The 27,053-nt window shown below is 50.2% G+C and overlaps 1 protein-coding gene across 2 annotated transcripts in view; it reads left to right on the top strand.

The window, feature by feature from the left end:
- Nucleotides 1-27,053, top strand: part of ABCC1 (ATP binding cassette subfamily C member 1) — a 140,853-nt gene that overhangs the window by 59,516 nt on the left and 54,284 nt on the right. For both annotated transcript variants that reach the window (XM_043560445.1, XM_043560446.1), the window contains exons 6-12: nt 1,204-1,265; nt 3,218-3,349; nt 11,407-11,637; nt 12,266-12,443; nt 14,192-14,353; nt 18,276-18,368; nt 19,892-20,095. In XM_043560445.1, the coding sequence (XP_043416380.1) occupies nt 1,204-1,265; nt 3,218-3,349; nt 11,407-11,637; nt 12,266-12,443; nt 14,192-14,353; nt 18,276-18,368; nt 19,892-20,095 (1,062 nt within the window). The remainder of the gene's footprint in view (nt 1-1,203; nt 1,266-3,217; nt 3,350-11,406; nt 11,638-12,265; nt 12,444-14,191; nt 14,354-18,275; nt 18,369-19,891; nt 20,096-27,053) is intronic.

Below are 27,053 nucleotides of genomic sequence, written 5' to 3'. Positions count from 1 at the left end.
TAGAGACCTCATCCTTGCCTGGCGAGCGCCCTGCACCAAAATGTGTATTTCAGAATGTCGACCTCCCTGTATCTGCTTGGAATGGAAAGTCGGCCCTTGCTGATGGTCACGGAGGCTCCATGCTGACATCACTCTCCTGCTCTTTGTATTATCGTTGGATTGTGTCGGTGACTTCCCATTGCCCTTGGGATGAAGACCCAAACCCCTTACTTGGCCTCCAGTGTAGACTGGTCAGCCCCCTCTTAGTTCCTGGAATAGGGTTATGTTCCCTTCTGCCACAGGGCCTTTGCACACACATGCTTGCTGCCAAGACTACCCTGCCTCTCCCCTTTACTTGTCATCCTCTACTCTTCAGAGCCCAGCTCGGGGATGCCTTCTTTGACCTTCGTCAGAGAGATCAGCCCCCATCTGCTTATCCGCTCTCTTGCCGTGAGCTCACTAAGATACCAGTGATCCCACCGGTAATACTGACCTATCTTCAGGAAACAATCCTCACTGCAGTTGTGGTTGAGTGCCCGATCACAAGATCCTTTGATTAATGGCTCTTTCCGGACGCTGCGAGGGGCTCGTAGTCTGTTTTCACCACTTGCCTGGCAAGGTCATTCCATCTGTCTGTTCCTCTGTGTCTTTATCTCCAAAGCGAGGATGATGCTTTTATCTCCTTGGTAGGCTGGTTCTAAAGATGAGATGAAATCATTTGCATAAAGTACTTGTAACACAGCTCGCTCGCAGAGAAGTTAGCAGGTGTTATTACTACCCCTGTGCACTGTGGGCTTCCTGAGGGCAGGGATTGTGTCTGCTCAGATTTGTGTGCATGGTGCTAGGCATATAGCAGGTGCTCAGAAAATACTTGTTGAATGAATGAGCGAATGAATGACTGGGGTAACTTCGGGGGACCTGGGCAGCACCACAGCCACTGGGTCGCGGTGGGGATTTGAGAGGGGGCAGGGATGTGGCACACTGTGCCATCTTTGCACATAGTAGTCATTCAGGAAATATTTCCTGGGTGAAAGTGGGAAGCTGCTGTGTGTTTCTCTGAAGGCCGTCGGGGCTCGGGAGGGAAACCCTTTTGGGGTGTCAGTCCTCGGCGTGAGGGTGGCTGCTGGTCATTTGAGAGGAAGACTGGTCACGAGCGCCGGCCTAGATGAGAAGATTAACGGATCATTTTTTTTTTCCTCCCACCCTGTGTGTTCTCTCCGCTAGAACCCCTGCCCGGAATCCAGTGCCTCCTTCCTGTCCAGAGTCACCTTCTGGTGGATCACAGGGTAAGGCCCGGCCGGTGCTCTCCCTCCCTCACCCTTCCCCCGGGTGCGAGCGTGCCTGCCGGGGGCCCGGGTCTCAGGTGCTGACCCTGCGCCCACATGCACGGACTCGACTTGCGTGAAACATGAACGGCTTGCTCCTCTGCGCACGGCTTCACCTGGGGGCCCTTACAAGCCTTGTGCTCTGAGCTTCCAGATTTGGGTGCTTTTTTTTTTTTTTTAATGTCAGGTATAATTACCAACGTTGGCATTGTTTCAGACCCCTTGCTAGCAGAAAAGTAATAGCCGTGCTCCGTAGGAAATGTAAGAACACGCATAGACCAACAAGCAGAAAACACCCAAGGTGACCACTGACAGCGGTGTGATGGGCTCCCCTCTTGTCCTTTTTGGGGCACATTTTTTTCCTGCACGTATCAGCATTTTACCTGGGATTATTTGAATCCTTTTCCCCTCTGATGAGCATGGTTCCTTGTCTTTATAAACTTTTCCCAAATACCTTTTTTTTTTATTAAGTAGCTTTCAAATTACTGTTAAGAAATAGCTTTTTAAAATTTTTTAATGTTTTATTTCTTTTTTTACTTACTTACTTTTAAGTTTGTTTCTTTTGAGAGAGACCAAGAGAGCAAGCCAGGGAGGGGCAGAGAGAGGGAGAGACAGAGAATCCCAAGCAGGCTTCGCGCTGTGAGCCCAGAGCCCGACACGGGGCTCAGTCTCACAGACCGCGAGATCATGACCTGAGCCGACCCCAAGAGTCAGAGCATTAATTTGAATGTGGACTGCGGACTCTGCCATCATCGCTCAAATTTCTGATTTTGGTAACGGTGCTTTGGCTTCTGTGACAGCGTGTGGGTTTCCTTATGGGGATACACGCTGCCACAACCTAGTCCGAAGTGTCTCAGAAAAGAAGTGTGTTTGTAGACGTGTATGTTTATGGCTAGAGACCCAGAATGGCTCAGCAGATGTGGCAAGATGTAAGGAGTGGTGAAGCAGGCGGATGGCAGACTGGGATTCTTTGTGCAATTCACGTGATTTTCCTGCGACTTTGGTATTAATTCAAAATAGCAAGTTACAGTGACAGGTTTACTTTTTATTATGCAAGTGTTCAAACACGTAGAAAGATTAGTCTAATCAGTCTCAATAAACTCATCACCCAGATTTGACAATTATTGATGCTTTGCCACTTGGCCTTAAAAAATACTTTTTGGGGGGCACCTGCGTGGCTCAGTCGGTTGGGCATCCAGCTCGGCGCAGGTCATGATTTTGTGGTTTGTGAGGGTGAGCCCCGTGTCGGGCTCTGTGCTGACGGCTCAGAGCCTGGAACCTGCTTTGGATTCTGTGTCTCGCTCTCTCTCTGCCCCTCCCCCACTCAGTCTCTGTCTCTCTCTCAAAAATAAATAAATATTAAAAATTTTAAAATATATATATGTTTAAAAGAGTTTTTTAAAGGTTATTTTATTTTGAGAGAAAGAGAGAGAGAGAGAGAGAGAGAGAGAGAGCTGGGGAGGGGCAGAGGGCGGGGAGAGAGGGAGAGAATCCTAAGCAGGATCCACACTTAGTATAGAGCCCCACACAGGGCTTGATCTCACGAACCACAAGATCATGACTGGACCTGAAATCAAGTCACACACTTAATTGACTGAGGCGCCCCCCCCCCCCCACCGCTGCTGCCCCCAAAATATTTTTTAAGCAAATCAGAGCGATTGTAATGATCTCTACCTTAAATAGTTTGTGTCTCTAAAAAATGAGGCCGTTTTGCCCTGGGCGGCCTCACAGAATTAGCAGTGATCATTTAATGTGCCCGTATATGCCATACGTATTCCACTCTTGGCAGCTGTGCTCTGCCCTCGGCCCCCCTGGCATGGAGAGCCGGCTGGCATGGCAGGTGTTGGCAGCGAGGGTCACCCTCCTCTTCCTCTCCAGACTGTCATCACCTCCCCCTTGTGTTTTGGCCCCAGGTTGATGGTCCGGGGCTACCGCCAGCCCCTGGAGAGCACTGACCTCTGGTCCCTGAATAAGGAGGACACCTCAGAGCAAGTCGTGCCCGTTTTGGTTAAGAACTGGAAGAAGGAGTGCGCCAAGTCCAGAAGGTAAGTGTGAGCCTCTCTGCGACGACCTGACCACCCCTTTCCTGCCGCCTCTCGCTGACTTCATGGTCCTGGGCAAAAGCTGCTTTACTCCTCCGAGCCGGTTTTTGCTCATCTGCAAAATGGGCAAGGGTCGTACCTGCAGCGAAGGCAGTGTGAGTAGGAAAGAAGAGAGAAAAATGTGCATCGAGCAGTGATTGGTTCTGTTGGCTCAGCAGGTGCGTGCCCAGCCGCACTCCCCGAGGCCGCCCCACTTTGCCTGCCTCGCTCACAGCATCTGGCCTCCTGGGTGTTCTTGCTGTTCTATGTGTTTTTCCTTCCACACACCACGCCCATCACTTCCGCGGGTGTTCAGCCAGAGAAGCCCCCATCGAGGGTGCTTTTGACTGTGCTGGATTTAAAACTAAAGTAGACGTTAGTTTTTCGATCCGAAGGCGCAGAGGGTTCTGTGTACCCCCTGTCCCTGCGCCTGCACAGCTTCTGTCGTTATCAGTAGCCCCCACCAGGTGTATGGATGAACCTACACCTGACGCGTCATTGTCATCCCCGAGTCTCTAGTTTGCATTAGGGTTCACCCATAGCGTCCTCGATTTTCGATGCTCCTCCCACATAAGCTGCATGCCATCGCATGACCTCTTTTCTCGGGTTATTTATTAATTTTTATGTTTATTTTTGAGAGAGAGAGAGACAGACAGACAGACAGAGTGGGAGGGGGACAGAGAGAGACGGAGACAGAATCTGAAGCAGGCTCCAGGCCCTGAGCCATCATTATGGAGCCCAACGCAGGGCCCGAACTCATGAGATCATGACCTGAGCCGAAAGTTGGACGTCCCACCGACTGAGCGCCCAGACGCCTCTGTTCTCAGGTTATTTTGGGAATCAGGCCAGGGCCTCCCCAGCACATTCTTTAATTTCCTCAAATCTGAGACATGTCAGTTGTATGATACATCATTACGTCACATGTCAACAGAAAAGAAAAATGGCTGTCGTACTAAGGTGGGTCATTGGCCCTGTGCATCCTGGGTCCAGAGGAGCTGGTTGAGAAGCTGTGAGTGACTTGGGGCAGCGGCTGGTGGCTGTAGGGACAGAACAAAAAGGGGCTGTTATCAGTCCTGTGGTTTTTATGCGGTGGGCCTGTCGTTGAGTTGCACTGGCAGACGATGGGGCCAGCCTGGTGTGTTGCATCTGCCCGAGAGCAGCTGGCCCTCCCGGAGAGAAACCCTGGACTTGAGGTCTGGTTCCTCACTCCGTTGCTGGAACACCCAGCGTATAGGTCTTGGGTCAGGCTGGGCTCGTGGGTGGGAATTGGGGACGTTGGTGCCATCGGCCACTAGGACGCCAGCAGAGGACCTTGTGACTCTGAGCTGGTGGCCCGTCCGTGGTGGCCATGGACACGGGAGAAGTCTTCTTAGGGGAGGCGTGTTGAGCGTGAGTCTCCGTGGGTGAGCACGGCGAGACGGGAGGTGTTTTCTGCACATCCTGCTCCTGCTGAGTCTGGTGCCCGTGACCCGCGTGAAGGTTCTCAGGCCCAGCTTCCCTCGCAAGCCCTGGCCGGTGGCATCCTTCGTGATGAGCGAGTTGCTGGAGACGGCGTGGGAGAGGTTGCCAGGGAGGCTCCGCGGAGAGAGGACCGGGCTTGCACAGGAAGCTCTGTCTACCGCCGGTCTGGCCCTTACTGGATTTGTTCAGCATATGTGGTATCTGCTGCTAATGTGTAGTCTTTTCAGACCCTCGGGGTTTGGAGAGGCTGTCCCTCAAGTCCCTTCGTGCCCTCCTCCCCTGTTTTGTACTCAGAGGGCGTTCTGACGGTTCAGTGGGATCAGCATCATCTGATCAGCCCTGTCCTAGGCCTGGGTAAATGGCGGGCAGGTGGAACTGCACAAGTTGTCTTTATTATGTGGGTGCGGCCACAGGCTGGGCGCTCCCATCTTGCCTGGGTGGACGAGGCGAGAGCTGGCGCCTCAGGCTCCATCGTGGGCCACGCCCCAGGGGCGTCCCTGGCTGTCTCCTTACCTTGGCCATTAGGGGATCTCAGCATGGGGGCTCAACGCCCTGGGTCATTGGCAGATGGGTCACTCGCTCTGCTTCCAGAGGCATAAGCCAGATCTGGCACCTGTAACCTCTGTGGAAGTGGTGGGCGATTGGAGAGTCCTGTTCTGAGCTGGAATTTCTTGGTGTGGCCTTTTGTAGCAAGGCCTCTCCATTTCACCAGGGAACAGGATGCAGGTGGGAGGGAGAAATTATAGAGGGGCCCCAGCAGACCTTGTGGGGTGATGGATGTGTTCCCAATCTTGCCTTTGCTGACGGTTTCACAGTTGTGTGTATCCCTACATGTCAAAACTGACCAAATTGTATACTCCCGTGTGTGGAGTTTATCATACATCACTTACACTTCAGTAAAGCTAATATATTAAAAAATCAGAGTGTTTAAAGATTGGGTGGCTCAGTTGGTTGAGCTCCCGATTTCGGCTCAGGTCATGATCTCACGTTTCGTGGGTTTGAGCCACGCATCAGGCTCTGTGTTGACAGCTTGGAGCCTGGAGCCTGCTTCGGATTCTGTGTCTCCCTCTTTCTCTGACCGTGCCCCCCCGCCCCCGCTCACATTCTGTCTCTCTCTCTCAAAAGTAAATGTAAAAAAACATTAAAAAAAGATGGGGTTGAGTATTTTGCTCAATTGTCTTTGTTTTATAAAGAAATGCAACAGAAAATACAAAAAAACAAAGCACCAACATACACATGTTGAAAAGTGGTTCTCAACCTTTCAGACTCATTGCTGCCTTGAGAACAAAAGATTTTCTAACACTGATACAGTTATTTTAAGGTAATATATCAGTAGAAATAACCCACCCACATATCTAAAATTTTTTAAGTTAGCAAAATGCTTTTATTAGACTTTGTTTTTTATTTTATTTTTTTAATGTTTATTTTTGAGAGAGAGAGAGACAGAGTGTGAGTGGGGGCAGGGGCATAGAGAGAGAGAGAAACAGAACTTGAAGCAGGCTCTAGGCTCTGAGCCGTCAGTACAGAGCTCAACGGGGGTGGAGATCATGACCTGAGCCGAAGTAGAATGCTTAATGGCACTGAGCCACCCAGGCACCCCTCTCCCTCAACACAAAAGAAAAACTGAAGTACAAGCGATTTGTAGTGAAATGGCATGTATTTCGGTGAGTAAATGCTCAGGTGCACGCTGGAAGAACAGAACAGAGAGTCACCGCTTGTCCCACTGTGGAGGATGCTCTGTGACAGCTGCTGTTCCCTCCACATCTCCAGAACCAGTGTCAGTCACCCTCACAGAAGACGTTTTGCAGAGTGTTGGCCAGCACTTGACAAAGTTCTGAACCAAATGCAGTGTTCCCTTAATGTCAACAATAGTTGCATTCCTGAAAAAATTTGAGGTATATTTAAATTTGCAAACAAAACCCCACAAAACACTACACAATATGGATTTATGTCTAAAAACAGAGTTAGATTCCGGGCTTAGGTCATTTCAGGCAAGCTCTTCAAGCTACATGCATTGCTGTTGGGATCTTTTTTTGGGGGGTGGCGGGGGACTGAAGTTCTGTCCGTCACAGAAGCTCTGCTGTCTGGCTCCATCATTGACCGAGAATGTGGAATTTGCAAAACAACCCTCTCTTTGAGAACCTCTGGTTTTGAGGAACCGAAAGCATTCAAGAAACAGAAAACTAGAAAAGGGTAGGAGAGTAGGGGAAAGATCTTGAGTCATTTGGATTCGTAAACAACACATTTGAAATCCTGCCTGGGCTACAAGTTTCGAGGGGCTGTGCAGGTGTTTCCCACGCCCATTGTGGTTTCCAGAACTACTGTTCTGTGTAATGTTCCCTCTGAGTGAGTATGTGCGTTAGGTTTGCAAAATCCGTTCCCTGTGGTTGTAGGTAGTCTGCCCTTCTGTGTTCGTTTGGGAATTTATTACAGGTCAAACACCATGTTCAGAGTACATCCAGAAAATGTGCAAATTTTAATCCAGCTAAGACTTTTTTTTTTCTTTTACTGTTTATTTTCGAGAGAGAGTGAGCGAGCATGAGCGGGGGGACAGGGAGACCCAGAATCCGAAGCAGCCTCCAGGCTCTGAGCAGTCAGCACAGAGCCCAACATGGGGCTCGAACTCACGAACTGCCAGATCATGGCTTGATCTGAAGTCCGACGCTTAACCGACTGAGCCACCCAGGAGCCCTGAGCTGAGACTGTTTTAAGTTTGAGATGTGGCCTCTCCTGAAGCCTTGAAGATGAATGACAAAGTCATCTGTAGCTCCTCATTGCTCTTTGGCTGATTCCAGCCCCAGTGAGGCTGCTTGCTCCCTGTCCCGTTCAGATTACCCTGAAGTTCTTGGTGTTCTGGGAAGGGCTGCCAAACCTCATTTCAAATCCTTAGCTCCAGGCCTTGCCCATCCTCTTCTCCCCATTCTCTCATCCTGTGTGTCTGTGTTTTGACGTCACCTCCGGGAAGCCCCCCGTGATAGCACCCCTCACACAGTCTTGAGAAGTCATGATTGCTAATCCTTTTTTCTCATGAGGCTCTGTGGGGCTGTCTCCAGTGGTTGGCCCAGAGCTATGTGTTTAGTTCATTAGTGGATGAGTGACTGATGGGCATCTCTGCCTACACTGGAATCTGATCCACAGAGAAAGTCCCCTTTTCTTCTGAGCCTTCAGCCTCTCCACCCCTTTCGGTTCCCCTGCTCCTGGGCAGTTAGTTTTCTCCTGACTCAGACCTTTCCCTTCCAACTTTCCTTTCCCCTCCCAGCCTGAGCTCACAGATGCCCTACTTGCTTCCTCTCCCCTCCTGGAGTGCCCGCTTCCTCTGTGGGCCTCTTTTTTGGCTGGATAGTTTTCTTTCTTGGCTTGGCCTTCGCTGATCGTTCCCACTGTCCTTGACCTCTCCCACCCGGCCCTGAGCTTTCCTCCTTCTCTGCCTGCCCAAGACCTTCTCCCTGACCCTTTGGCACCTGTCTCTTGGCCACCGGAAACAGCCCTGGGTCACCAGCAGCCCACACAGGCCCAGGGTCAGGTCCTGCTTAGGAAGTGGTGCAGAGAATGAATGGAGAGGGCCGAGCCACTCCCTTCCTGTCTGCCTGGCCCTCTTGTCTTCCTTGCCAAGGACGCCTGCGTGTGCTAAAGAAAATTCTGAAACTCCTAGCTGGAATCCCAGCTTTGGGGGCGGTCAGTAAAGGGAGCAGGAAAGACCTTGTGTGGTGACATTGACAACGGGGTTGGTGGAGGGATATATCTCCCCTGCAAAGATGTCCGTGTCCTGATCCCCAAACCCTTACACGGCAAAGGGACTTGGCCTGATAGGATCCCCAGGGTCCTTGTAAAAGGAGGCAGGATGTCAGGGAGAGAGAAAGAGAGGATGGTCTGTAGTTGGCTTTGAATTGGAGGAAGGGGCCACAAACCAGAGGAATCTAGGTGGCTTCTGGAAGCTGGAAAAGACCAGGCAACAGATTCTCCCCTAGAGCCTCTAGAAGGAAGGCCACCTTGTGGGCCCCCCCTTTAGATTTCTGACCCCCTCCCCCCGAACCACGAGGCAATAAATTTGTATTGCGTTAAGCCACGAAGTTTGTGGTAATTGGTTACCGCAGTTTCACCAGAGTTTAGGTTTTATTCTGGGTGCAGTGGAAGCTGTCAGGGGATGATCTGTTATCAGGAAGGTCCCTCTGGCTGCTGTGCAGGGACTTGGTTGTCAGGGAACGAGAGTGGGAGGAAATGAGCGAGCAGGGAGGAGGCCCGGGGGGTGGTCGCTTGCATGGGCCAGAGGCCGTGCACATGGAAAGGGTGGATGGATGTCCGCACACATCCCAGGAGGGAGACGGACAGGACCCGCGCCTGGTCAACCCAGGGGCATGGAGGAGATTCCCATGTTTCTGGCCCTTTCCTGGGGGTTGGGAGGTGGGGAGCCAGCCAGGGCGGGTTGGAGGGCTGTGGTCTCCAGCAGAAAGCGGCAGGTGGTATATAAATGGTCAGATGTGGCATAGATGTGACAAATGCGAGTCCTCTGCAGTTGAGCGCTGTTCAGTGCCCTCCCGCCATGGAAGGAGTTCGCAAATCACAAAAGTTGGGTTGGGTGAGGATGCGCCGTGTATTTCGGGGTGGAGCCCACGTCGGGCCATTGGAATGTGTTGCCCTGACTGTAATTTGGGAGATGGGAGCTGGGCTGTGTGTCTCTCGCTGTGTAACGTATTTCCCCGTGCGTAGCAGCTGAAGGTGAGAGCCAGCGTTTACGATCTCACACGGCTTCTCTGGGTTAAGGATCCAGTCGTGGGCTAGCAGGCTGGTCCCGGCCCAGCATCTCTGGAGGTTGTGCTCGGCAGGTCAGCTGGGGCCACATCATCTGAAGGCTTGACTGGGGCTGTAGGCCCTGCTTTTAGTTTGCGTGTGGCTGGCAAGTCAGTGCTGGCTCTTTGCAGCGTCTCACCATGGGATCTTCCCCCATTTCCTCCTCCTGTGGTACTTGGCTTTGCCCAGAGTGAACAATGCAAGAGAGGGCAAGACGGAAGCCACTGTGTTTGCCATGACCTGATCTCGGAAGTGGCCCGCACTCTACTGTTTCTGCTCTGTCCTCTTCTGAGTAGGAGGGGACTCCACCGGGGTGAATGTGAGGGTTCCAGTTTCTCACATGGTTGCAGACACTCGGCATTATATGACTTTCTGATGATCCACCGAGTGGACGTGAAGTAATATCTTTACTGTGGTTTTGGTTTGTGTTACCCGGATGACTAATGACATCAAGCAGCAATTCATGGTCATTTGCGTATCTTCTTTGTCTTTTTTGAAATTGGGGTTTTTTTTTCCTTATTGTGTAGTAAGAGTTCTTTACATGCTCGGTTACAAGTCCTTTATCAGATATTCCCTTTGCAAGTATTTTCTCTCATTCTGTGGGTTGTCTCTTCACTTTCCTAATTGTGTCTTTTGAAGCACAACATGTTTTTGAATGTTTTATTTGAGAGGGAGAGAGAGAGAATGCATGCGCACGCGAGTGAGCATGCACGAGCGCGGGAGGGGCAGAGGAAGAGGGAGAGAAAGAATTGTAAGCAGGCTCCGTGCCCATTGTGGAGCTCGATTTCACGGCCCGGAGAGCATGACCCGAGCCAAAATCAAGAGTCAGACGCTCAACCAACCGAGCCACCCAGGCACCCCCAACGTGTTTAATTTTGACCACATCTAGTTTATCTTTTTTTTCTTTTGCTTCTGCGTTTTGTGTCATTTTTCAGAATCCATTGCCAAATACAAGGTCATGAAGATTTTCACATGTTTCCTTCTAAGAATTTTTATAGTCGTAGCTCTGTGTTTAGGTCTTTGTGACCCATTTCGAGTTGATTTTTGTACGTGGAATGAACTAAGGGTCCACCTTCCTTCTTTTGCGTGGCTGTCTGGTTTCCCCGTGCCACCAGTTGAAAAGATTATTCTTTTTCCGTTGAACAGTCTTGACACTGTGAATACCCTAAATCAGTCAGGTTTATTTCTGGTTCCACTGATAATGTGTGTGTCTGTGGCTCCGTGTGTGTGTGTGTGTGTGTGTGTGTGTGTGTGTGTGTGTGTGTGTGTGTTTATGCCTATCTTGATTAAGTTTTGAAATCGGGAAGTGTGCATTCTCCAATTTTGATTTCCTTTTTAAAGGCTGTCCTCGGTCCCTCAAGTTTTTATATGAATTTTAGAATCTGCTTGTCAGTCAACTTGGATTCTGATCAGAGATTGCATAGAATCTGTACGTCACGGTGGGGCTGGCACTTTTCAGTGCCTTTCACGTATATGAACACACTGAATTTTCCCAACAGCCCTGTGGGGTAGACTCGTCCCTGTGTCCCCATTTAGCAGATGAGGAAACTAAGGCCTAAAATGGTGAAGCCACTTGACCTCGAAGTCACAGAGCTGGCTGGCCAGGAGCCTGCATCTGTACTCCTAACCAGCATGTTCGGCCGCCTTTCTGCCGTGACTGGTTTTCTTTGGCTGGGCGCCCCCGAGGGGGTGGGGTGCCCTGGCTCTCCCCCCGGCTGGCTGGCCCGGTTTCAGGAAGACCCCAGAACCGCTCCACGCTCCTTGTGTTCCAGGCAGCAGGCGAAGATCGCGTACTCCTCCAAGGATCCCGCCAAGCCGAAAGGGAGCTCCCAGGTGGACGTGAACGAGGAGGCTGAGGTTTTGATTGTCAAGTCCCCTCAGAAGGGCCGGGAGCCGTCTCTGTTCAAGGTGTTATACAAGACCTTCGGGCCCTACTTCCTCATGAGCTTCTTATTCAAGGCCCTCCATGACTTGATGATGTTTGCCGGCCCGGAGATCTTAAAGTAAGACCCCTTCCCTGCCCGCTGCATGAGTCTTTGTGTCCTTGACCTTTCACTTACGGTACCCTAACCTCAGCCTTGGGGTCACGTGACCTGGCCCCGTGGGCTTGAAGCCAAGCCTCTCTGCCCTGACCCGCTTTGCCTCATGCTTTGCTCAAACACCATCCAAGCTGAGGCCACTTTGGTTGCAAGGAACAGAAACGTACCAGGCTTCCCTGAAGCCGAAAGAGGCAAGAGAGAGGATTATCTGTGGAAACCAAGGACAAGAGGATGAGCCAGATCGTGTCGCACTGCAGCCTGAAAGCAGAAAGTCAGAGAGGAGCTCCCTTCTCTGCTCTCTCTGTTTACCTGTCTCTTTCTGTCTCTTTGGGGCCACATGTCCCTTCTCTCCGCTTTGCTAACGCCGCCTCTCACAGTCTCTGTTTGGTCACCTCTGGGTGACTGTCCGGTGATGAGACTAGAGGCGCGGGGCGCGCCGTCGGGAGCAGGTTCAGGCCACCCGCGCAGCCCCGTCACCGCCCCGGCTCTAAGGAATAGCGCCCGCCCCGCCCGGCCCGGACCGGACACGGTCGAGATGCTGAAGTCCCTGCCGCGTGCGTCACGGTCAAGGCATTCTTTCCTCGCCCCGCAGATTGCTCATCAACTTCGTGAACGACACGAAGGCCCCGGACTGGCAGGGCTATTTCTACACGGCGCTGCTGTTCATCAGCGCCTGCCTCCAGACCCTCGTGCTGCACCAGTATTTCCACATCTGCTTCGTCAGCGGCATGAGGATCAAGACGGCAGTCATCGGGGCCGTCTACCGGAAGGTGGGTGAGGCCAGGCCTGGTGCACGGGCCCGCCGGGTCGGGGGGGGGGGGGGGGGGGGGGGGGCTTGGCCTGGTCACCCCCCTCCCCCGCCCCTCCCAGGACCACCGTGGGGATGCCGAGCCCGGCTTCTGGAGCGGCAGCGTGAGGGTGGCCCCCGTGACCACGCGTGGCGGGGACTGACCCATCAGGCACGAGACCTTAGCAAAGCTGATTTCAGCCGTGGGTGTGGGGCATCTGCTTGGGGCCGTGTCGGCCACGGGCAGCTGGGTTTCTTGTTATTTTTCAAATTTTTTAAGTTTACTTAGTTATTTTGAAAGAGACCAAAGCAATGTGGGCAGGGGAGGGGCAGAGAGAGAGAAGCTGGAGCAGGCCCCGCACTGTCAGCACAGAGCCTGACGCGGAGCTTGAACTCACAAAACAGTGAGGTTGTGACCTGAGGCGAAACCCAGGGTCGGACGCTTAACCGACTGAGCCACCTAGGCGCCTGGGTAGCTGAATTTCTTAGGTGGCACCTGACGTGGGAAAATCCGGGTTCACATCCTGTCTCTGCTGTTGATACTCTGGGCTGCTTCTAACTCTCCATTTGCACTGAGCAGGAGGTCCTTTCCCTCGATAGTGGAATACATAGGATTTGTACACAGCCAGCTGGTTTTGTTTTTGTTTTTTAATTAATTTATGGGTGAGAGAGAGAGCGAGACAGTGCGCGCAAGTTGGGGAAGGACAGAGAAGAGAGAGAGAATTCCAAGCAGGCTGTGCGGTGTCAGCACAGAGCCCGATGCGGGGCTCAAACCCAGGAACTCTGAGATCATGAGCCGAGCTGATCTTGGATGCTTAACCGACAGAGCCACCCAGGCGCCCCTGTACATCCGGCTTTAAAGGAATTTCTTGGTTCCTTCATTTCTTAGCTTCTGGGGCAAAGACACTGCTTGAGCAGGGTTGACAAGAGACTGCCTAGGAGACAGTCAGGAACCGTGGACTGGTCATTGGTTCTCAGCCCTGTCTGTAAGTTAGACTCCCCTGGAGACCTTCCAAAACCCCTGGTCCCCAGGCTACACCACCGACAAACAAAATCAGGATCTCTGATTTTGGGTGGGACCTGGGCACCAGTGTTTTTTAAACTCCCCAGGTAATAGTGTGAAACCATGTTTGAGAACCAGGATAATTTTATCCTTCCAGGAGATGTTTGGAAAATATATGGAGACAATTTTGGTTCTCTTAACTGGGAGTGGGGCCATCTAGTGGGTAGAGGCCATCTAGGGGATGTGGTGAACACCCCACAACGCACAGGTTGGTCCCACAGAGAAATACCCACCTTCAAATGTCAGTAATGCCACAGTTGAGAAGCCCTGACCCTGACCTTGCTCCTTGAGTGTTCTCTGCAGACGAACGGCATCTGCATCATCTGGGAGCTTGTAAGAAATGCATAGCCCCAGGTTCCATCGCCGTCCTACCAAATCTGAAACCACACTGTAAGTAACTTCGCGGGTGATGTGTGTGCACCCTGAAGTGTGTGAGGCCCTGGTTGAGGCCATCTCTGGGGTCCTTTCCATGTTGAAGAAGTCAGGGCGAGGCAGTGAATGTCATTGGTAACAGCGGGAACTTTGCGATGGGACAGACGAGGCAGCGAGGGAGGAGAAAAGAGAGTGGGCTTTCCACTCTTGAGCTGTCTTCTTCCTTCGCAGGGGCCTGGAGGGAGAGCCCCGGGCCGTCTCCTGCCTCACTCACCTTCTTCCTCTCTGTCCTGCAGGCCTTGGTGATCACCAATTCAGCCAGAAGGTCTTCCACGGTCGGGGAGATCGTCAACCTCATGTCCGTGGACGCCCAGAGGTTCATGGACCTGGCCACGTACATCAACATGATCTGGTCAGCCCCTCTGCAGGTCGTCCTTGCCCTCTACCTCCTGTGGCTGGTGTGTGTTTGACGTCATTCGCGTGGTGCAGAGGGAGGGACCGCCACATGTGGGCGGCGGGGGGTGAGGGAGTGGGTGTTCGTAAGCAGAACCTCTGTATTCCTTGCCGTCATTCACGTTTTACTTTCTGGCCTGTTAGACAATTGCTGGATATCTTATCCCCTCCCTTGGTCCCTGGGTTTATGCCCTTTTTTTTTTGGTGGCATGACAGTTGTTTGCGTTTGTCTTTTCTTGACAGTGCATGTAATTAGTAACCTCACAACATACACACCGTATGTCTCCTACTGTATCCTCCCAAACACTAACCACATTCCCTTTATTCACTAGTCCTAATCTGTGTTGGTCAAGATTCTCTGAGTTGCAAGGAAGAGAAATGGGTTTTAAAACAGTCTAGGCAAATAAAGGGAATTTTGTGGGTGCATGCAACTGCAGAGTGCAGAGTACAGAGTATGGCTTCAGGCATGGATGGATCCAGGAGTTCAAGCAGTGCCATGAGGACTCAGTCTCACCCTTCTCATCATTTCTTGGCCCTATTTCCCTTTGAGTTGACTTTGTTCTCAATGGGATTTCCCTCAATGGCTTCTATCCCTTTAGGTTTATATCCTCTTTACTGAGAATGGTGTCCAAGAAAAGAGAATATTGCATTCCTCCTTGCCTCAGCCAGAGTTTCATGGAGCACTTAAGTTGATGAGATGCTCGTAGCCTAACCCCTGCCTTATTCTTTGTCACCTCTGAGCCTTTTCTTCTGCCAGGAATTCCTTTCCCTCTTTCTTTGCTAAGGATGAAGTCCTACCCATCGTTTAAGGCTGTGGCAACTGCCACATCCCCTAATTCCTTGTTTTTTTCTTTAAATTGTTTTAATGTTTATTTTATTTTTGAGAGAGAGAAAGAGAGGTGAGCAGGGGAGGGGCAGAGAGAGAGGGAGACACAGAATCTGAAGCAGGCTCCGAGCTGTCAGCACAGAGCCCAACATGGGGCTTGAACTCAAGAACCATGAGATGGTGACGTGAGTTGAAGTTAACGCTTTACCGACTGAGCCACCCAGGCACCCCACCACTAATTCCTTTTCGTTCTCGATGAGACAAATTTCTTCCTTTTTTTTTTTTTAATTTTTTTTTTAATGTTTATTTATTTTTGAGACAGAGAGACAGAGCATGAACAGGGGAGGGGCAGAGAGAGAGTGAGACACAGAATCTGAAACGGGCTCCAGGCTCTGAGCTGCCAGCACAGAGCCTGACACGGGGCTCGAACTCACGGACCGTGAGATCATGACCTGAGCCGAAGTCGGACGCCCAACCAACCGAGCCACCCAGGCGCCCCTAATTTCTTCCTTTTTTTAAACCCACTAACTTTAGTATAGGAGTTCCTGTGATGTTACATTCTGGAATAGTCATTTGCTGCTCAGTGTACCAGCCCCTCCTCTCCTGATAAATGTGTCGGTTACTCACAGGCTCGGTGTCCTTCTTTCTGTCTTATTTTTTATTTCCCACGACTGCAGTCCCACAGGGCCCTGGTGCCTAATAGGTGCACAGTGAATTATCTGTTGATATGACTATAGTTTACATTTTTTTGGTCTGTTTATGGAGCAGATGAGGGATTATAAATTGTTTCTGGTAATGAAACTTAGAAGTAAATACCAGAATCTAAATGTCTTTTTGGGCCTACATCTTGGGGTATCCACCTCCCCAGAAAGCACAGCCCTGGGTGAGATATTTCTGGAGCACATCTTTTAGAATTGGCCTTCAGGGCTGATTTATAAAGCATGAGGAAAATGGTTTTGTTTCAGATGAGGGTTGCTGAATGTGCTATTGACATTTGGGGTCAGATCATTTTTTCTTGTTGGGGGACTAGCCTGTGGACTGCAGGATCGTCGAGCAGAGTCCCTGGCCTCTTTGCACAAAATACCAGCAACACGAATCTCTCTCCGCACCCCCACCCCCACCCCCACGCCGCTTGGGACTCAGATGTCTCCAGACATGGCCTCATGTGTCCTGGGAAAAATTCTTCCCTGGTTGGGAGTTACTAGTTTAGATAGAAAATAGGATTTCTCGGGGTGCCTGGGTGGCTCAGTCGGTTGAGCGTCTGACTTCGGCTCAGGTCCTGGTCTCACAGTTCGTGAGTTCAAGCCCCATGTCAGTCTCTGTGCTGACAGCTCGGAGCCTGGAGCCTGCTTCAAATCGTGTTTCCCTCTCTCTCTGTCCCTCCCCTGCTCCCTCTCTGTGTCCTTTTCTCTCAAAAACAAAAAGACATTAAAAAAGAAAGAAAGAAAATAGGATTTCTGTTTGACCATCACAAACACTGTATAGGATAGCGATGCTGGAGTGAGCTCAGGAGTCAGACTGCTTGGGTTCAAACCTTGCCTCTTCCATCGTCGTCAGCTTTGTGACCTTGTTACTTAATGTCACTCCTTTGGAAATTGGTGATGGTAACGGTACCTCTCATCACAGGGATGTTGGGACCAAGGAATGAATCAAAGCAGGTGATGTTCAGAGAACAGTGCATGGTATATAGATCTGCCCAGTGTCTTTTCATTACTATTTGCTGTCAGAGTTCATTCTGAATGCTTTAGGTGGGTGGTAGAAATCACCTTCATTCTCAAAGGTGGATTAATCGTCCCTGGACGGAGATACGTCACAAACCGTCTGGAGCAACAGCAGCATTTTTGGGGAGACGAGGACTGTTGTCCCTGAGCATTTTGGAAGAGACTAACGCTCCTGGTTTTCCAAATGCCGAATGGGGAAAAAAAAAAAATCACATCACCCTCTGGCTCCATCTGTGTGTAGCTGCTGAGTACATGTGCACTGGGCCAGTTTCTCAAGCTGTTTCTCTTTAGGTGTAGAAGGTACAAGATGTAGATCTGTGGCTTATCCTGACCTCTTAATCTGGCTGTCGATCCCTTATCTGCAATTGTGATAACAGAACAAGTCTGCCGCCTCTTATCTACAAATCCCCAAATCCAGAAGCTCTGAAAGTTTTCCTTAATTCATTTGGTGCCAAAACCTTACTTGAACTGATGTGAAGTACTTATGATCTTGATGATTTCTCTCAGTGTGAATACTCTGGTTTTGATGCTGGAAAAATCACTGTATTTGATTAGGGAGGGCACTGCCAGGGCCCCATTGGGCACGTAGGGACACGCGGGTGTCAGCGGTCCCCAAGACCCCGCCAGGCTGACGAGTTGCTAGGAAGACTCATGGCCCTGATTTGTACAGCAGGATGAGCAGAGGGTAAAGGCACAGGGGGCGGAGTCTGGGGGAAGCAGGTACAGACTTCCAAGAGTCCTCTCCCATCAGAGTTACACAGGATGCACTCAGTTCCCCAGCAGCAAGTTCTGACAACGTGTGAAATGTTACCAGCCAGGGAGGCTTGATAGAGACCCGACGCCCAGGGTTTTTATCGGGGGCTGGTCACATAGGCAGATTCTGCCTGGCACAAACTTGCAGACTCCCAGAAGGCAAAGGGGGGGGGGGGCGGTTCTGCATAAACCATATCGTTTGTACAGAGTTGAGGCCCGGTGAGCCCCTCTTACCAGTCCTGAGAATGCTGGTAACCCTCTCCAGATCCAAGCTCCCAGATCCCAGCCAGGGGCCAAATTTGTAAAGCAGGCCTTTAAACAAGATAAAGCGCCGGGCTGGCTGTGTTAACTCTCTGCTGCTTAACGTCTCGATACCTTCCGAAAGAGTTCTAATTTGCGAAGCTCCTCTGGACCGCAGGGTTTCAGATAAGGGACCTGCATGCTCTTAAAGGGGTTGTGGGACCCCAAGAGATGCTCAGGAATAAATCTGCAAGTTCCTAACAGCCCGTCACGGGGTAAAAGTGACACACTTGTCCTGAATGCCCTGGGCCAGGTCTGCGGAGTCCCTGTGAAGGGGCTCAGCTGGAAAGCCCTGTGTTGAAGGCCTGTGTTCTCTTCCGTCCTTAGAATCTGGGCCCCTCCGTCCTGGCCGGAGTGGCTGTGATGATCTTAATGGTTCCCGTCAACGCTGTGATGGCCATGAAAACCAAGACCTACCAGGTAGGGTGTCTGCCTCCATAGGGCCCCACGCGGAGGCCCTTGCTGGACGCCTTTCCATTTGGATTTTAGCCGAGTTCTTTCTGCCCAGGCCCAGGGGTTCTCAGCCTCACATCCCTGCTGGGATCCCCCGAGGAGTTCTCGCAAATGCTGATGCCTGGGCTCTTTTTCCGGGATTCTGATTCACCTAATATGGATAAAGCCTGGGCATCAGTTCTTGAAGCTTCCAGAGTGATGACAACGGACAGCCAAGGTTGAGAACTCCCAAAATAGTTAGGCCTCACAGGCCAGTGACGAAAATCACATCCGTGGGCCTCCGAGAATTCCTTATTTCCCACGGAATTTAGTCATTTATGTGTTTCATGTGCATTTTCAAGAGTGGAATAAAAACTAACCTTGACTCCCCGCCGCCCATTACCTTATGCGAGCCCTTCCACTGTTTTCAGAAATGCTTTTTAACTTTTAAAACATCCAAGTAACAACAGCGCATGCCTTTTCCTTATAAAAGATGTTCAGTGGATACACAGTGTGTAGATTAAAAGGGAATGCCCCCTTCCCTGCTCCCTCAGTCCCAGTGAACACACCAAAGCAAAGCCTTCTAGAACTTTACGTGTATTTATAGAGAGATCTCATTATCTAGTTGGGTCTGGTGTGTTTTGTGTGTGTGTGTTTTGTGTGATTACCATCATATATGTTTATACACCGACCCATTTGGCCAGCACGGTTTTAGCATTTGTCACCGCGTCTCAGGGATCTTTCTGTGGCGTAGTGTGGAGCCTGACTTCATTCTCCCGAGCTGGTGCGAGATGGTCCGAAACAGAGAGGGGTCGAGGTTTTTGTCTCTCATCCCCTATTGATGGCTATTTATGATGTGCCTGTGGGATTTCAGCTGAGAGCGCTTGGCCACACCGATGACACAGTAGGAGAGATGCATCCCAGGACCTGGGTCCTGTTGGAAAGAGGCCTCAGCAGGTGCGGGTGGGAATAGGTTAAACAGTGAAGAGGCTCTGTCCCTACGGCCCTCCCTTGAAACCACTTCAGTCACTGGCTTCTGCTTCACGTGACAAAAAAAAGAAGCGTCCTCATCTGTGACCCAGGACTGACCACGGCACTCATGATAGGTTCTTGAGAGCCTTCAGTGACTAGGTGCATGTCAGATGCATCTGGAAAATGCCAGATGGTATTAGCATTTAACAGTGGTATGGCCCAGTAAAGAAGCTAAAAAAATGGAGGGGAAAATAAGTCCAGCATCATTATCTGTCTTGTGTTTGGATTAGCAGAGTAGGACCCCTGCCTTTCTTCTTTCCTGGACACCTGCTTCGCAAATCTAAATCTAACTGGTGTCTCTATGTCCAGCGGAAGGGATCCAAAGCAGTTTTTTCTCTGGTGTAAAAGAGAGTAGCATTCATAAGGATTTCAGAGTCGATTCCCCACCCTTCTGGGACGGGGATGGCCTGGGATGGCCTGGGGCCAGGGCCAGAAGTGAGCCCCTTGCTGTGGTGTTGATTGCTCCTGTCTCTCCAAAGGTGGCCCACATGAAGAGCAAAGACAGTCGGATTAAGCTGATGAATGAGATTCTCAACGGGATCAAAGTGCTAAAGCTGTACGCGTGGGAACTGGCCTTCAAAGACAAGGTGCTGGCCATCAGGCAGGAGGAGCTGAAGGTGCTGAAGAAATCGGCCTACCTGGCAGCCGTGGGGACCTTCACCTGGGTCTGCACACCTTTCCTGGTGAGTGAGGCCAACCTGATCCCGGCCCCCCTCGCTTTATGTTTTGTTGTGTTTGCAAACCTACATATTTTTAAAAGGTCATGAGTTAGCAGGGCCCTCTTCTCCCACTCCCTTCACGAAGTGCTCCCTCCCCACAAATTTATGTTATTCAACAGCACTCAGTAGCTTCCAGCCCAGGGACACTCCAAAGTAGCCAGTTCAGGAACTGTTTGATGGGCTCAGGAGATAAGAAATTTGTGCCAGAATGTCAGTCAGGCTCCCTGCTTCCTTCCCTGAGAGCGTCTTCCTAAGAAAGCAGACCAGGGCGCCTGGGTGGCGCAGTCGGTTAAGCGTCCAACTTCAGCCAGGTCACGATCTCGTGGTCCGTGAGTTCGAGCCCCGCGTCGGGCTCTGGGCTGATGGCTCAGAGCCTGGAGCCTGTTTCCGATTCTGTGTCTCCCTCTCTCTCTGCCCCTCCCCCGTTCATGCTCTGTCTCTCTCTGTCCCAAAAATAAATAAATGTTGAAAAAAAAAATTAAAAAAAAAAAAAGAAAGACCAGCTGAACCCAGCGGGGTTCTGGGTGCCACACTTGGGCTACATTACAGAGTCAGCTTCTGATCTCTTGCTGGCTGGTCACAAACCGTGGAGGTGGCAGAGCCAGACGCACTGCACAATGTCCTTGTTTACTGTCTGTCTGTCTCCACTAGAATGTCAGCTCCGGGAAGGCAGGGACTGTGTCTTCTCTGTTTATTGCTACACCCTCAGTGCATACAATAGTGCATAGTAGGTGCTCAACACATACTGGTCATTCACTGTAAAAACAACAGGTGAAACGATTCAGAAAGTCCGAAGATGAAAATATATTGTCTTCCCTTCCGTCTGTCCCTTTCCTCCAAAGCGACAGTTTCATGTGTCTTTTTAGAAAAGAAATATTTGTGGATGTAGTTGGTAAAAAAAAAAAATATTTTTAATATATTCACAGAGTCATACATACTTAGTGTTCTATACCTCTTTTGTACTTTGAGATATGACCATTTCGTGCATTCACATCTGCTTCATCTATTTATTTATTTTGGAAGAGAGAGCACACATGAACAGGGAAGGGGCAGAGTGGGAGGGAGGGAGGGGGTGGGAATCCCAAGCAGGCTCTACACTGTCAGCACAGAGCCCGATGCAGGGCTTAAACTGATGTACTGTGCGATCATGACCTGAGCTGAAATCAAGAGTTGGTCGCGTCACCGATGGAGCCACCCAGGCGCCCTGCTTCATCTGTTGTAATGAAGCGTGGATGTTCAGTGCATGAATGTGCCAGAGTGGACTTAAGCGATCTCTTATTGCTGACTTTTTAGGATAGTCCCTGTTCTTTGCTATTATGATCCGTGTTGCATTGAATGTTCCAATACGCAAGTCTTGAATCCTTTAATGGGTCTTTCCCTGGCTGGCCAACTTTGAAAGTTTAAAGACAAAGTTTCTACCCCTAGACCACGAGACCATATAAAGATAGGCTGTGGAAACCCCTTAGGCACAGTGCACTGTTAAGAATAGTTAAGGGGCGCCTGGGTGGCGCAGTCGGTTAAGCGTCCGACTTCAGCCAGGTCACGATCTCGCGGTCCGTGAGTTCGAGCCCCGCGTCGGGCTCTGGGCTGATGGCTCAGAGCCTGGAGCCTGTTTCTGACTCTGTGTCTCCCTCTCTCTCTGCCCCTCCCCCATTCATGCTCTGTCTCTCTCTGTCCCAAAAATAAATAAACGTTGAAAAAAAAAAAAATTTTAAAAAAAGAATAGTTAAGAATAGGGGCGCCTCGGTGGCACAGTCGGTTAAGCGCCCGACTTCAGCCAGGTCACGATCTTGCGGTCCGTGAGTTTGAGCCCCGCGTCGGGCTCTGGGCTGATGGTTCAGAGCCTGGAGCCTGTTTCCGATTCTGTGTCTCCCTCTCTCTCTGCCCCTCCCCCGTTCATGCTCTGTCTCTCTCTGTCCCAAAAATAAAAAAAAAAATAAATAAACGTTGAAAAAAAAAAAAAAAAAAAAAACCCACTAAAGAATAGTTAAGAATAGAGGCGCCTGGGTGGCTCAGTCGGTTGAGCGTCTGACTTCAGCTCAGGTCATGATCTCACAGTTCATGAGTTCGAGTCCCACGTCGGGCTCTGTGCTGACAGCTCAGAGCCTGGAGCCTGCTTCCGATTCTGTGTCTCCCTCTCTCTCTGCCCCTCCCCCACTCACACTCTGTCTTTCTCTATCAAAATAAACACTAAAAAAAAAAAAAAAAAGAATAGGGGCACCTGGGTGGCTTAGTGGGTTGAGTGTCTGACTTCAGCTCAGGTCATGATCTCCCCATTTCATGAGTTCAAGCCCCACATCCGGCTCTGTGCTGACAGTGCAGAGCCTGCTTAGGATTCTTTCTCCCTCTCTCTCTGCCTCTCCCACACTCACACTGTCTCTGTCTCTCTCAAAATAAATAAACTTAAAAAATGTATAGTTAAGAATCATGCCCCCGGCTTCATTTTTTTGTGTCTTTATATTTTTAATTATATCATGATTATTTTAATGCTGTCCTAATGATGACTGTTATTTCTCAGCCCTGTTGGCGAATATATATCCTTACGGGAGGTTTCTGTGAACTGCAGTCAACGTTTTCATAAATGGGAAGCTTTTCTATTACAGTATTATCAGCTTCATTCGAGTCACAGGTGGAATGTTTAAGGAAAGTCTTGCATTTTCAGGGTGTGTCAAAGTGTGTTCCTTCTGACGCTGGGTTTTTCATCAGGCTCAACTTCATGTCTCCCAGAGTCTGAACTCGCCCAGGAGGCAGTCGGGTGGAAAGCAGTGAGGATCCAACTCGAGCCCACATCAGAATCACCTGGGAGGCTTGTTGAAACAAGATCCAGTAGGTCTGGGTGGGGCCTGAGTATTTGCATTGCTGATGGGTTCCCTGGCGTTACCGATTGCCCTTGGTTGGGGTCCACACTTTGAGGAGTGGAGTAGATGTCCACTGTTGACAGTGTGGTCCGAGGCCCAGTAGCACCAGCATCGCCAAGTCGCTTATTAGAAATGGAGACTCAGGCCCGACTGCAGACCGGGCTAAAACAGGATCTGAATTTACTGAACACCTCCGCCCCGCACCCAGGTGGTGGGTACGCACATTGAAGTTTGAGAAACGCTGGCAAAAAGCAGAAGTGAGCAAACCTTTTCTACAAAGGAGCAGTTGGTGAACGTTGTAGACATTCTGAGCCATCCAGCGTTTGCCCCAACTCTTGTCGTCTGCCAGTGTGGCCGTGCATAATACCTCCATAAACGGACGTGGCTGTGTTCCTGTAAAAATGTATTTATAGACCCTGAGATTTGAACTTCATGTCATCTTCCTGGGTCATAAAATACTATTATTTTGATATTAAAAAAAAAATGAATCGTGTAAAATGGTTTAAGCGCGTGGGCCAGACAAAAACAGGAGTGGAACCCTGGCTTAGAGTCTGGATGCCTGCTGAATTTTACTGCCAGCTCGCGGTGTGCCCTGAGGCCGGTCAGTCTACCTCCCTGCCTCTGGGTTTTTGCAAAAGAAACACGAAGGGGTTAGGCCACAGGGCTTGTCACGTGTGGGCCCCTGCCTGTCCCCCGCTCCCATGCCCACCCTGGACATCCCCAGCCAGTCATGGGGTTCTCTCCCAGGCGGCCCGCCAGGTGATTGCTGTCAGCTGACTACAGTTGGCACGTGAAGTGACATCTTTTAGCTGTTCTGGGACTCCGAGTTCTGTTCGATCCTTTCTGGCTCACGTGCGCCAGCCTTCTGGGCTAGAAGGTTCTGCCAGCTCATTCTTTCAGAACACTCCGGTCTCCCTAACTTTCTCCAGGTCTCTGATGGCTTTCTTTGGTTTTTAGAAGTAAAAAGTATTCGAAGACTGGATGGTGGTTGTATAGGGTGTGCTTTTGATTATTTTTCCTTTAAACTGTTAAATAGTTTGTGTGTTTGTAACTATTAAATATTCTCCTTTGCACAGGTGATACTCATTTTTTTTTAAGTTTAGTTTTGCTTATTTTGAGAGAGAAAGAATGCAAGCAGGGGAGGGGCAGAGAGGGAGGGAGACAGAATCCCAAGCAGGCTCTGTGCTGTCAGCTCGAACCACGACATCATGACTGAGCCAAAATCAAGAGTTGGACGTGGGGCCCCTGGGTGGCTCAGTTAAGTGTCTGACTCTTGGGTTCAGCTCAGGCCATGATCTCACAGTTTGTGAGATAGCGTCAGGCTCTGTGCAATGTGACCATCACAGGTGTCTCCAGACTTTGTCAGGTGTCCCTCCAGTTGAGAACTGCTGGTCTGCAGGGAAAGGCACAGCCTTTTTCCTCTTCAGCCCTAGTCACTCAGCTTCTTTCTTTTTTTTTTTTTTTTTTGAGTGCACAGAAAGCCTGTGCATAAATCAGCATAGCAGTGACTATACATAATAAATGGAATTAAACCTATGCATCTCTTTTATTTACTTTCATACAAGTGATGGCAAATCATAAAGAAATCCAAGGCGTTTTCAATTGTACTTTTTGGTTTTTTTCTAATAGGTAAAGATCTGCAGCCAGGGGGAGTAAGTGATAGGGTTTTTTTAATCTGTGGGTTTGGTTAGACTTCGGATGGGGAAGCCTTTTCCCATGACCCTTGGTTCTGGTCCTCTGGTCCTCAGGTCCTCTGACCCAGTGTATTGTTTCTAGCTTGTCCCCTGTATGTGCTGACTTTTCACTTCACGTCTCCTGCCCTAGCCTCCGCCAGAAAGCCATGGCCCAGGAGATGCTTAAGAGGGGGACTGGCTTTTCTGGACCGTGAATTTGCCACTCACTACGGGGGAGTGGGGATGGGGGAAGGCAGGGGCAGCGGGCTCTCAGAGGCGGAGTCCATTAAGTTGCTGGGCATGAAACCGATGAGCCTGGGTGTCACTTGGGGACCGTGGCCCCGGCCCAGACACCTAAGCCTCTGACTACATTAGGATGAAATATGTAGCGTTTGGTTCTCTTGGAAGGTGTTGGCCTATTCTTTCCACTGGCGAATTCCTGCGCTTCAAGAATGATGAGGTGTTTACCCCCCAGTAGGGTTGATGGAAGACAGAGGCCTAGGGAGGTCAGACAGGAGCAGGGCTGACATTGTGGCGGGATTAATGGGCCTGTTTTTCTGAAATGCAGAGCCTGGCATCTATCATGTACGCTTAATGCACTTTGCTAAAATAGTAGCCCCAGGCAGCCGTCAATATTTAGCATTTTCTGTCTTAGAAGATTTATGAGCTTTTCGCCTTCTACTTACCCTGTATCTCCCTTCGTTAGGACGATTATCATTCCATATGGCAATTATTCTCTGCTGATCGGATCATACATGGACCTTATCTTTTTTTTTTTTTTTTTTTTTTCCTCTGCTTGTATCTCTGGGCACGTGGTACACATTCATTAAATGTAATGTGGAGGAAAACCTGAATGAGTAAAAGATTTGAATAAGCCATGTTAGGAACTATTTTTCAATTGGCAGAAACCTAACTCCAACTGACTAGAGTTAAAAAAAAAAAAGTGGGATTTTTAAGTCACAAAATTGAAAAGTATAGGAAAGTGCTGGTTTTGAGCATGAGTGGGGTTTCAGGAATGGCTGGATCTAGGTATTTCAAAGGGAATGACCCCCTCTCTGTCTCTCAGCTCTGCATTCTCCATGGGGTTTTCTTTGGGGCAGTTCATTTATGGCCAGAGTCACGTCCTGATACTCGGAGAGATTTTGTTTCCCAAAAGAAAATTGCGGTATTGTAACCACAAGCAGGAATGGATGCTGGGCAGACAGAAAGAACACAGGTCCACACACACAAGAGGAGTTGGGCTGGAGTAGATGGGCTCACCTGTGAGCTGCATTTGTCAATGTGGAGGCACTCTTAGCTTTTGGGGCGGCACCCTTGTTCTTCATTGCTTGCAGAAAACTCCTCACCTCCTTGACTTTCACCCATTACAAGGCTGTGGCACACTCCAGCCCCCCACTCGCCTACAGCCCCAGTCTTTGCGCTGACCCCACTCTCCTCCGCACACGTCCAGATACCCCGCTGCTGGAGAGAACTCCGTTGACACCTGCTTCCCCCAGACTGTGAGTCTCAGGAACGCCCAGCCTGCCTCGCTCCTCGCCACACGGTGCCGGTACACAGCAGGTGCTCAATTAATATTGAGGAAGAATGAACTCCACTTCCTGGAGAAGCCAGGGCTGTGGAATGATGGGCCACGTGCGGTTGCTCCCTGTCTTTGTGCAGATAGTAAATACACCATATAGCACGCTAATCCGTGGGGCTACGGGAAAGAAAAAGATGCGAGACAGAGCAGTAGGGAGGGCTTGTGGTTTTAAAAAGGGTGGTTGAGCGCCTCACTGAGGAGGTGACGCTTGAGTAAAGGCCCGGTGGAAGTGAGGGCCCCCACCAGGGAGAGGGAAAAGCACATGCAAAGGCCCTGTGGCAGGACTGTACCCACCCCATAGAGGGAATAGTCATGGAGGCCACTGGGGCTGGAATGGCACGAGTGGGCGGAGGATAGGAGAGGAGGTCAGGCAAGTTACAGGGAAAGGATTTTACAAACCAGACAAGCCCTGGGGCCTGAGTCAAGACTTGGCTTCTCCACTAAGTAAAGCAGACTGACTTTAGGGAGGTGGTTTTTTTGTTCTTAGTTTGTTTGTTTGTTTGTTTGTTTGCTGAGATATAATTCACTGTTTTAAAGCATACAACCCAGTGGTGTTTAATATGTTCACAAGGTTGTGCAACCATCAGCACTGTCTAGTTCCAGAACATTTCTAACAGCCCAGAAGGGAGCCCTGTAGTCACTGACAGTCCCTCCCTACTCTCCCAGCTCTAGCACACGTTAACCTACTTTTTTCTTTTTTAATGTTTATTTATCTATTTTGAGAAAGAGAAAGCAAGCAGAGGACGGTCAGAGAGAGGGAGAGAAAGAATCCCAAGCAGGCTCCGTGCTGCCAGTGTGGAGCTGAACCCGGG

Source organism: Prionailurus bengalensis, chromosome E3 (assembly GCF_016509475.1).
Source record: "Prionailurus bengalensis isolate Pbe53 chromosome E3, Fcat_Pben_1.1_paternal_pri, whole genome shotgun sequence".
Lineage (NCBI taxonomy): Eukaryota > Metazoa > Chordata > Mammalia > Carnivora > Felidae > Prionailurus > Prionailurus bengalensis.
This window is presented reverse-complemented; position numbering and strand designations above follow the sequence as displayed.